Below are 12374 nucleotides of genomic sequence, written 5' to 3'. Positions count from 1 at the left end.
GATAACGCGGGCACAGCAACCGTTGGCTTCAGCTCTTTTTTAAAAGCATGTATGGCATAACCAATACCCGACAGTTACTTGTCCTGAAAGAGCAAAGACTGCAATTACATGGAAAATTGTACCGTGGGCAGGTTGGGAGGGGAGATGAGGAATACGTGGGTGGACCATCCAGTCAAAAGAATGTTACCATGGGTAAGTAACTTGTTCTTCGACTGGATGGTCCCCTCCCACGTACACATATTCCTCATTTTATGATGAACTCCCAAAGCAGTGTAAGTATTCCTGGAGGAGGGAGTCAGAATGTTCAGATTCATAATAATTTCCGAGTTCCTTCAAAGGCCTGTGTGCACAGAATGTAGCACTGCCTTTCCAAATAAACCTTCTCGGCTTGAGGAAGAGTCCAGATTATCATGTTTGATAAAGGTATGTACAGATGACCATGTGGCAGCCGTACAAATATCCCTAATTGGGACACCCCTCTAATGCAGAGGAGGTAGCCATGCCCCTGATTGAATAAGCTCTAAGACCCGCTGGAGAATCGTTTCCTGCTAATCTGTAGCATTCAGTTATTCCCAAAATAATCCATTTTGACAAGGTTTGTTTTAAAATTGCCAGACCCAATTTGTGGCCCATGTAACCTATAAAACGTTGGCCATCGTGTCTTATCTTAGACATCCTAGAGATGTAAAATGTTAGTGCACACCTTGGATTAAGTCTGTGTAATCTCTCCTCCTACTTTCCAGGATGAGAGAAGGAGGAGGATAAAATAAAAGGTAGAATTATCTTCTGTGTTACATGGAACTAACACAGTCTTAGGCAAGAAGGTTAGTTTCACCTTAAGGACCAGAATATTGTATAAGGAGGCTTACAGGACAAGGCCTGAAGTTCACTGACCCTTCGGCTCATGTAATGGCCACTAAAAGGATGGTCTTTAAGGTTAATAACCTTAAAGGAGAGGTATGGATAGGCTCTAAAGGAGCACACATTAGAAATCTCAATACTAGGTTGAGGTCCCAAATTGGGACTAGGAATGGGGCTGGGGGGAAACGTATTTGTCAGTCCTTTTAAGAATTGCATCACAGGGGGAACCTTGAAGAAAGATACCTCTAAGAGGAGCACTTAAAATTGGGGTGTGATGCAAAATCCCCTTGATTCTACCAACCTGGAGCCCCAAGTTGGCCAAGTGTAATTAGAATGATAACACCATAGGTGTACTGCATGTAAACTGCTCTTCATTCTTATCCCTCTGCCTCTGGTTCTATAGCGCCTTTCTCTAGCAGGGTTAATATTTCCTGCATAAGGAGCGGATATGGAACTTTGAAAGAGCTGTTCCCCGATCTGAGTCCAAACTTCATATCAACCTGTTGGAGCTGAAGGCAATCAGACTCACCCTGTAGGCCTTTCTGCCCTCTGTATGGGGGAAGAAAATCCTGATAATGATGGACAACATGGTGGACATGTGAAAACCCTTGGGTGGAGGCCAGCCCAAATGGCAGAACTTGAAACTGATAATGAGAACCGCCAACAGCAAACCTCAGGTACCTTCTGCGCTTGTGATGGATTGCACATGAAAGTAAGCATCCTGAAGGTCCAATGATAACATCCAGCCCTGAAGCTGGAGGGCCTGAAGGATCTGAGAAAGGGTAACCATCTTGAACTTGTCCTTCCTGAGGAACTTGTTCAAGTCTCTTAAGTCAAAGATGGGTCTCAATCCTCTGTTCTTTTTTGGAATTAGAAAGTACAGGTAGTACCAACCCTTGTGCCTCTCCGCTACAGGTACTGGTTCTATAGCGCCTTTCTCTAGCAGGGTTAATATTTCGTGCATAAGGAGTGGATCTGGAACTTTGAAAGAGCTGTTCCCCGATGGATGACAGGCTTTTTTTTTAAAGGATCGGCAGTAACCCTGGGCACCGTTTCCAATTCCCATGCATCTGAAGTAATATAGTGACAGTCTGCCTCCCTCTGGGGTCTTGTGAACGAAGACCTCAGAGGTTTAGAGGCAGCTGGAGCAGTGGCTGATGGTAAAGCAGCCGCTGCGTGGCCGGTTCTAGTACCTCTTCCCCGTCCAACACAGGGAAATCTTTTCTAACCTCTTTGATTGGACAGTCTCCCCCTTCCAACTGAGGAGTAAAGGTGAAAAGACCTATCCTCCTAAGGTGTGCGGGTGGGGCGGTTCTGTGGCTGTCTAATAGCAGCACCAAGTGACTTTGCTGCCGCTTTAGAGCTCTGTAATTTCTCTAGTCAGCCTTGTTACCAAATAAATGTGTACCCTCAAAGGGCATGTTAAGCAATCTGGAAAGCACATATGAAGCAAAACCAGACTTTCTTAACCAGGCAAACCTGTGCATAACTGTACTAGCCGCCATGGAACTACTGATGCGGTCAGCACTGTCGAGACCTGTCTGGAGAGATTCACACATTACATCTTTCCCATTCTTGACTAGATTTAAAATTCCATTGCTTTCCTCCCCTTCAGCGATCTGAACATCTGACATTGGTACACATTTCCAAATAGTGTGAGTGATTCTGGTCAACATGCATGTAGCATTTGCTGACTTTAGGGCATCTCCGCCTGGGAGAATATCGGGTAAGCATTCTGTTTACGAGGTTGATGTGGCAGCTTGTACCACTAAACTTTCAGGAGTGGGATGCTTTGTCAAGTAACTGGGGTCACTACTGGATGCCCTATATTTTAGAGGTCAATTTTTTTATTCACTGCCGGAATCAATTCTGGCGTTTCCCAATATGAACTGACTCTCCCTTGCAATGCCACATAAAAAGGAAGAATAGGGTCCTCCTAGGGTCCCTTATCTAGTATGTAAGCCAGATCATCCTGTTGGTATATTGGGGTTGGTCCTTTCCACCCCATATACTCTACCACCCTGGACATTAACTGTCTATAAGATCCTTCAGCGTGGTCAGTAGGGTCTGGTCTCTGAAACTCTAATTCTGGTGTTCTGGTGACGTACCTAGTCTACTTGCATTCTGCAGGGACACGTGTACTTTTTTTTTGTCTCGATTTTTGTTTCGATTTTGTCTCGATTTTGGAGACCAAAAGGTTGTGAACCATCTGATGAATGTTCTCCTGCCTTATAGATTGAAGATAGTGAATCAAAAACGTTCTTTCTTGGTAAAGGTGTACATATCTTTTCTGTGATCCTCGAAGGTGGCATCAATGGGGTTGTCAAGAGCTTCGACATCGAAGACCTGTCACAGTCCGATGAGGAGTCTTTCAGCGTTGACGACTTCTTCCTCGAGGAAGATTTGTCTCGACTCGAGGTATCCTTCGGCCGCTCTCGAGGAAATTTTTCTTTGCCTTCCGGGCCCGAAGGCGCACAGTGTATGCCCTTATCTTTTTTCTTGTCCGTTTTTTGACCTGGGCATGGCTTTCACGAGTTTGAGGGGGTCGGGGCACATTCTCAAAAACTTGCATCATCTTTACTCTGAACATCTCCCACTCAGTCAGAGAGGCCGATTTAGTCAGGCATATAACCCGTTCTGAGGAGGAACTTGACGTTGAAGACCTCTGTCTTTTTACAATGAGAAACCTTTCTCGCCTCGTCAAGGCATTTTTTTGACGGGGTCAAATGGGATTTTGACATACCTGCCACTAATGTTCCTCTTCGCTCTTTCAGGGATTTCGCCGTCAGCGATAGGCAGGCCTTGCAGTCGAAGGCACCACAGACACACCCATGTAAGCGATATCTTTTTTTTTTTAACTCTTTATTTCTCATTTTCAACAATATTCAACAAGCAGTATCATCATCATAAGTCATTGAACTGCAAAATATACAATAGCAGGAAGCAATACAGCAGAATTTCATACCATGACCCCATATCCCACCATATCAAAATGTAAAATTAACTTAAATCCAAACCAGATATATCAAACAAATAACAGACAAACAAGACTACACAAAACAACCACATAAACAACACAATTCCCCCCCCCCCTATATGTAAAGTACCTGAAAGTAAACCATGTTCTCCTGCCTTATAGATTGAAGATAGTGAATCAAAAACGTTCTTTCTTGGTAAAGGTGTATATATCTTTTCTGTGATCCTCGAAGGTGGCATCAATGGGGTTGTCAAGAGCTTCGACATCGAAGACCTGTCACAGTCCGATGAGGAGTCTTTCAGCGTTGACGACTTCTTCCTCGAGGAAGATTTGTCTCGACTCGAGGTATCCTTCGGCCGCTCTCGAGGAAAGCGCCCTCTGCTGGTAATAGTAAGCGATATCTTAACACTACAATCTTGGCACTTAAATCCCAATCTCAGAGTCGAAGATGAGGATGAGGATGAGGCCATTTTGAACAATATATTCGAAGATTCTCAATATGAAACCGAAGTGTACCATATCCAAAGTGACAACTTTCGCAGAAAAATTGAACTGAAGCCAACGGTCGCTGTGCGCACTTTATACTATCGATGACACTGACATCAAGTTGACCGACATCGACGTGCAGCGCCCTCTGCTGGTAATAGGATGAGGAATACGAGAGAGAGAGAGAGAGAGAGAGAGACAAAGGGAGGGAGGGATGGAGAGAGGGAGAGCGAGACAGACAAAGAGAGAGCGGGAGGAACAGAGGGTGAGCGAGAGAGAGCGGCAGGCAGACAAAGAAAGGGACAGGCAGGCAGAGGGAGAAAGAGACAGGCAGGCAGACAGAGGGAGAAAGAGACGGACAGACAGAGGGAGAAAGAGACGGACAGACCGAAAGAGGGAGAAAGACGGACAGACCGAAAGAGGGAAAAAGACGGACAGACCAAAAGAGGGAGAAAGACGGACAGGCAGAAAGAGGAAGACCGAGAGAGAGAGAGAAAGACCAAAAGAGAAAGTGGATTTGTAAGCAGTTTTATATGAACATGTTTTATTTATGCTCTCCTCATTTTGAGTTTTTCCTATTCCAAGGAAAATGGGGTACATCAGTGTAATTGTGACACTGATTGTTTTTTGATTATGAAATGCTTGTGACATTACATTTAAGGTCTTTGACCGAAATAAAGTTGAAAGAGAGAACGAGAGAGAAAGAGAAAAAGAGAAAAAGAGAAAAAGAGAAAAAGAGAAAAAGAGAAAAAGAGAAAAAGAGAGAAAGAGAGAAAGAGAGAAAGAGAGAAAGAGAGAAAGAGAGAAAGAGAGAAAGAGAGAAAGAGAGAGAGAGGATAAACCAACTACCCCAATGGGCCAGGAGAAGCCACTTTAGGTGTTGTACCACCCAAGTCTGTGGATAAAGTATATTCTAGTGGCTAAGTTGTCAACTGTGGAGCCAGAAGACCAGGGTTCTAATCCTGGCTTTAATTTGTACACATTTTGGAATTGAGCCTAGATTAAGAGTACGTTGAGACAGATTCAAATCAAAGATAATCAGGGTCTCTTTTTCTACATACTTTTCAGCATGGAGCAAAATTGCATGTTTTCAACTCATCTGCATACCCATGATGCACTGTTGCCTGGCTTCGATCTGGAGGTGAGCTTCCATTGGTGGCCACTTGGTAGTGGGGTGTTGTGTGTGTGCGTCTTATTATCTGAAATTACCTATTTTTCAGCATACAATACAGGTAAAAGGATTTTTTCTTGCTTTTTTCAAACCCACCATAATATTGATGTTATTAGGGCCAAAAATGTAGTCAGTCTATTGCCTGAATAAAACAGTTCGTTGAGGACAGTCTACCATAGCTCAGCTTATCTAGAACAAATCCAAAACCTTGCCCTGTCTTCCTTCTGCCATTAAGTACCTTTGTAACAGTTTGAGCACCCTAACTAGTCCGAAGAGAACATGGCCAGCTTACTCTGCCTCCATTACCCTTCCTGTACCTTGGGTATTCTCTTCTTGGATTGATGCCTTCCTGCCCCACCCAAAAGACTCACCAGCTCATGCTGCTCCTGCATCTGGGAGAGTTTCTTTGTGTATTTCTGGTCCACCTGCTTCAACTCCATCACCACAGACTCGCACTTCTCGCTCAGAACTTTCTTGTCATCAATGAGCTGAAATAAGCAATGGGAGGTGTGTGAACAAACCCACCAATGGAACTTTGAGCCATAACCTATCTTGTATACAGAATAAAACAAGTCTTATGATACACAGTGTGTGGCTATACAATCAACAATCAATCTAAAACCTCCCCTAAAGGACCGGTCCCATCCGCAGTTGATTTGTACATGTCCTAAGGAACAAATAATACATTGCCATAAGACCTGGGCCACTGCCACATGAAAGCAGGTGGAGTATCAGACTGCGGACTCAATTTATACTTTGAGCTTCTATCTCACCTATCCAAAATAATCCTACATTTATTTTATTTATTTATTTATTTGTTTACAATTCAATGAAATGAATTTTTACAAACAGTTGAGAGCGACAGCAACCCTTAATGAGATGCGCCGCGAACTTTCATGTAGTTATGTCAGATTCCTGGTGAGAATAGGATTACCTCTTCCAGGTCAATGTAATGTTTAGATGGAATTGGTTGGGCTCAAGCGGACGTAAAGGGCCGAATGCGTAAAAGATACCAGAGGAAGCTTAATCTCCCTGATTACCATTATGGTGATAAAGTGGTGGCTTTGGAGGTATTGGTCTCGTTCGTGGTTTGTGAACTGGAACTGATCATTTCAAAGGCAGACTCCAGGATTTTGACAGTCGCGATTGTCCATCTGGTTTTTTCTCCCGACATTAACCTGTTCCACCACATAAGTTCTTCTTCCTCTCCGAAGGATGTGTGTTCGCAGACCAGTGTCGATAGGTAGGTGGCTCGAATTTTTCTCACCATAGGACATCTGAGTAAAAGATGTTTAATTGATTCTGTCGTAGTGGGATTGTGGCAAAGGCGACAGATAGTGTCAGTTGAACTGGATCTGATTGCTAAAATTTCTCTCGTCAGCAGGAGGTTGAAACGAGCTCGCATGAAGAATTTTCTTAGCTGTTGACTTGGGAACTTCGAGCAGTATGGGATAGGTACGTTGAGTCTGTTAAAGGTGGGAGGGAGATTCATGGTCAGTTTGTTTGTTTGAGCTTTCGATAGAGTCAGGATCCAATCAAGTTCTTTTAACTTTCTTTTAACTCTTTCCGGATTGTGCTTCAGATCTTCGACTGAGCATGCTATGTCTGATAGCTTTCCTTTTAAGTTATCTGACCATGCGGTTAAGTTCGTTGTTCGCTGCTTTGCGATTTCATCAGCTACGATTCTGTAGATTGATGGACTACATTTGGCTCTGCCTCCCAGTCAGCCCGCTCTGTGTCCTTCGGCTCCTCCTCAGTGTATTTTTCTCTTGAGGGCTGCCTGGGACTGCGCCGGTCTGTCCATACAATGGACCACCTCATCTTGTCTCATCCACAAAACCATCTAAGTGAGGACTGCACATATTATTGTCTCATCCACATAACCATCTAAGTGAGGACTGCACATATTATTGTCTCATTCACATAACCATCTAAGTGAGGACTGCACATATTAGAGAAAAAAATGACTGTTGCTGTTTCTAGTCCTGCATACTACTGTGCCCCATAATTCTGGGTCCAGATGCCTGGTACAGTTCCAGTGCTTCCCTTTAATAACTTCAAGTCTCAGTACAGTATTTACTTTTTAATAATTGACTAGTTTTATGGAGGAATATCCCCAATTCAAACCCCCACAACAACAAACCCTACCCGCAATCTGCAACACGAAAACCTGCTTTTAATCTGAACAATCTGTTTTATGTAAAATAATAAATTAAAGATAGTCTTCTGACATTCATTGCCGGGAAGTCACCCAGAATACTCCACATAATACAGATAGCTTGCCTACAGAAAAGAAAACCCAACCTCCCTGGTTGGTGGGGTGGGGTGTGTGGTTGTGTGTTGTGTGTGTGTGTTATGAAATGCAAACCAGTATTCCTGACTAAAATGGAATCTTCCTGTAACTAAATTCTGCATTTTCTGCTTGAAATAACTTGGAAGAAACAGTTCAATATTGTGGATAAAATATAGATATTGTGCACTTATCAAATTGTACCAGCAACCTAGAAGAAATAAATCCATGATATATGAGAAAGTATTTTTTTTAAACTTCTTTAAAAGGATATTGTGATCAGAGAAAGATTTTATTTCAGCACCATGGACAAGGCTTTTGAAATTGAACCAGTCAGACAGATTAATGAAATCAATTCAAAGTAATTGAAAGGAATTTGTGCGTTGCTGGTTCCAAGATAGAGTGCCTTACATAAACCTACAGGTTAGGTGAACCAAAGCTCACAACTTTGGTTTGCAGTACATAATGGCTACATGAGATACACTGTGGCCCATGAAACAGAAATGTGACATTTACTTTGTGTGAGGAGTCAGGAATGAAATTCGGACACAAGTTAAACATGGTTTGGGCTAAAGACTGATGGGGTTGGGAAAATGCCTTGCTGTCCCTGCGCTAGAGGTGTTTTCCCTACCCAAACTCAAAAATAAGGATCTGTCAATGTCAGAATGTCCAAAACAAAACACTCCTGTGTCCAAAGTATTATTCTGACCCTCACATTCTAAGGAAATAAATAAAAATTGAAAAGGATAATTTCTTTGGCCTTCAGTGTTTCAAAAATGTTTGAATGGGAAAAGGAATAAATAACTCAAAATAAATTCTATTAAAGATATTGTGCCTTAATCCAGAGGATGTCTCCCGTTCCCAGGATTCTTCACGGTTTCTTGAAAATAACAGTTCTGGTCTTTCCTCTTGATCAATACCAAAGTCATGTACAATTATCTTTGGCCTTTGGCCTGTTGTGATACATGGTATACTCTCCTGTCAGGGCTTCTTGTATTCACACACTTGCAATTGCCTGGCATACTTTCCTGCCAGGGCTTCTTTTATTCACACACTTGTAATTGCCTGTCTATGGAACTTCACTTTTGATAATTTACCAAATTAGCCCCTTTTGCTCATTCCTTTTGTCCATATATTGTGTATACGGCCTTGTTAGTGTTTTGCTGGCACTTTCAATCTTGGCTCTGCAACTCGTTTTTAGCATTATTAGCTAATTCACATTGTCCGTTAAATACTAACTTACCATTTCTTATTCTCTGTAGATAGGAGCCAACATCTAAGATTCTTTTCTGTGGTAAATGTACTTTTACTTTCGCGCCTTCGGTGTTAACAAACTGCTTCGTTTCTTTATGGGTTTTTCAACTTTTAACATGCGGCATGCTCGCAAATACGCCTCGGTGCTCCCTTTGTCCAAGCGTGGACTCACCAGCTCTTCCACCAGCAGTCTGCCATTTCTTCTGGCGACCCTGTTTTAAACGTCCCGGGCACAGGTGCAGGCTCCCAACAACTAGAGTGTTTGTGTTCGGGGCTTCTCCTGCTTTGTATTATTCCACAATTCTTCTTCTTCGTCGCATTGTTAAGATGTTTCTGGGAACAGTAGTTCCTTTGAACTAACTTGCATGAAAACATTGGATGCATGGTTTTAACATGTTGTGAGGGCAAGTCAGTGTTTGAAAGCTGATCTGTGGATTGGACTGAACATTTCAGCACTCTCCTCTGAGGGAGCAGGGAAAGAATCACAATAGGCCATTAGGGAGAGGGAGTTATGTATGGGAGATTCATCATGCAAGGGCAAAGGGGGATATCATGTCTCATCTGTGGATACCTCCCACTCCCTCCCGTAATTTGTCTCCTCCCATGTGATCCTTCCTCATATAGCCGCCTCCAGGATCAGGTAGCAGCTGCCGTCCCCTGGCCACATCGGAGGAGGTCAGCCCCACAGTGATGACTATCGGATTCAGCAAATTTCTCTTTATTCATGATAACATGCAAATAGTAAACTGTTCTGTTCGTTAATATTCTACTCTTTCCTTGTGATTTGCAATTAATTATAGTATTGCAGAATACTAAAAATTAAAGTGGCACAGTTTATTGTCTTCCCTTTTCACAAGGCATTAATACAGCAGCTTCTTAGCATTAGCTAATTTTGTTTCATCAGTAGAACATGTAGTCTTGTTAACATGTGCATGATATTACAGCGTAAAACCATTGAACATTGCATTGTAAAATGCAAAGGATTACATGAAATCAGATTATTTCTACCAGACCCTCATGCATAAATTACTCTGGCACTTAAAAAAGGAAGAGGCAGCCGAGTACGCCTTTGCCACCTTGTGTCCATTAAAGCTGCATGTTCCTGTGCCATCTAAATGAAGAGAAAGCAGATATTGCCTGAGCCCATATCCCTTCTATCTGCAAGCCCACATCTGTGGTTTACATACAGCAAGTGCTGTGGTACAGCATAGATAACGTGGGAATCCCCTCCTGGATCTCTCACCTACTCCCTAACCTGGACTGCTCCCCCGCTGTGCTTGCGGAAGGTCCATTCTGAGACTTTCACCTCCTCAATCAATAGCACAATCAACTTCACTAAAGGAGATCCATAGCAGAGGAAAGTGATGCCAGCCCTTCTGACACCAGGCCAACTACCACACTAACTACAACCTTCGCAGAGAGAATGCCAGCCTTTCAAGAACAATTCCCTGCAAAAAAGCTGCCAGAGACCTTCTGATCTTAACAAACCCTACCTCACTGTTCAGGTCATCACAAAGGTTAAAGAAATTGTTTTTACATTACAGCGTCATATTAAGCCAAGCATTCCAAAGCAAGGAGAGGTATTGTCAGGAGGCCATCCCAGCCCCTCCAGCCTCTGAAGCCTGCAGTAGGAGCACCACAAAAAAGAGGAAGTCATCAACTGGAGGCTTCCCCAACCCTGCCAGCCTCAATGAGTTTGGTGTCGGCCAGTACCCAGGGTGCAGGAATTGCAGATTACATGCAAGACTGCTTATGTTTTGTTTTATTCATTTTCGGGATGGCCTAATGTCTTCTTCTTTTTGTTTGACAGTCTGCAGCAGTCTTTCTTAGTTAGAATCGACTTTTAGAAGAAGGGGTTTGTAACCTCGAATGCAGGGTGAATTGCATTTTAATTCAGTGGCAAGTGCTTAAAATTGCCCGTAAACATATTGCTTGTTTTATTGTGCTTTTACCAGTCTAGAAATTGAGTATGTACAAATACTCCCACTCAAGGGATTGTGACTTACTATCACAGTGCGTATTTATAACTTAAACAGCCACTTGGTTCATTTTAGCATTGCATTGTTCATTTGTTTGCATTTTGTTCTACAATTAAAAAGGAAGGCCCAGGAGTTTGCTCTGAAATGCACTGTAGGTGGTGGGGTAGTTTTACAAGTATTTAAATCAAATGGCACATGCATTGATCGCCCTTACAGGTACTTTGCCTATTGCCCACATAGCCATCCAAAGAACTCAGAAATGCTCAACGAGTGAAGCGACCCGCAGTAGTAATAGTGGTACCATTTATTTGCTGAGAGCCAAATTCTCACCGAGAAACCAGTATCATTGTGCTGAGCAAATGTTTGAACATGTAAACAAAACATGAAACAACAAAACCGCACTTTATGAATACATATCAAAAAGCAACATTGTTTCCCTGATTAAACTTGCAGCAAAACTTTAAGGAACATCGATGCTGAATTCTGAACTTAAATGACTGCAACTTAGGGCAATTTCTAAATTGTAAGATTGTTCCATAGACGACATCTTAGGTTGCGCAACAACCTGCCCCTTTATCGGGTGGTAATATATTGACCTAGTACCAACAGATCCTTAGTACTGGACCTGAGAGCACGGGTTAGACTATGGTGCTGTGCCATATTGGAGAAATTACAGGGGACAAAGCCCTTTATAATGTTCCATATCTGGGTCAGAACAAATATTTAATGTGGCTCGATGGTAACCAAGAAATTGATCTCTCCTCTGCTATATGGTCAAATTTACTTAAACGACAAATCGCACACACAGCACGGTTTAGCACAGCTTCAAGTTTGACAAGTAGCTTCTTTGATATACCAAGGTAGACGAACAATATTACATACAAGATAAAACCACTGCTTGGACTAAAGCTTTTACATGTTCTCGTCTAATAGATTAGAACACTTACTGATCGTATACAGGTGAAAGTGCACGCTTTTAACTACTGCATAAACCTGTCTGGAGAAAGTCTGTTTATTATAAAGGGAGGGGAGATCCCACCGACAGACCAATCAGTATTACTTCTCTTTCATTACCATGTAGTCACAGAAAATTACCTTGCATCCAGCGCTGTATTGTAGCCAAGCATTCTTCCACAACTTTCTCTCCATTGGAGTTACTATGACGATCAACCAGAATGTGAGGGTCGTCAGCATGTAACTGGCATGGCAGATCCAATTCCTCCATCAATTGCTTCAAAGGGTACATACAAACACTGAAAAGGAGATGGGACAATGCCAAGCCCTGCGGAACACTGCATGATAGTGGATGGCTAGTGGGGACAATTCCCCATTTGGACCTTTGCTTTCCATCTTTTA

At 42.7% G+C, this 12374-nt stretch overlaps 1 protein-coding gene across 3 annotated transcripts in view; it reads right to left on the bottom strand.

Annotated features, from left to right (window-relative positions):
• CEP131 (centrosomal protein 131) overlaps positions 1–12374 on the bottom strand; it is a 1227592-nt gene that overhangs the window by 603373 nt on the left and 611845 nt on the right. For all 3 annotated transcript variants that reach the window (XM_069655164.1, XM_069655163.1, XM_069655162.1), the window contains one exon: positions 5867–5983. In XM_069655164.1, the coding sequence (XP_069511265.1) occupies positions 5867–5983 (117 nt within the window). The remainder of the gene's footprint in view (positions 1–5866; positions 5984–12374) is intronic.

This window comes from Ambystoma mexicanum, chromosome 3q (genome assembly GCF_040938575.1).
Source record: "Ambystoma mexicanum isolate Mex_15411 chromosome 3q, UKY_AmexF1_1, whole genome shotgun sequence".
Lineage (NCBI taxonomy): Eukaryota > Metazoa > Chordata > Amphibia > Caudata > Ambystomatidae > Ambystoma > Ambystoma mexicanum.
The sequence above is the reverse complement of the archived record's forward strand: the minus strand, read 5'-3'. Positions and strand labels throughout refer to the sequence as shown.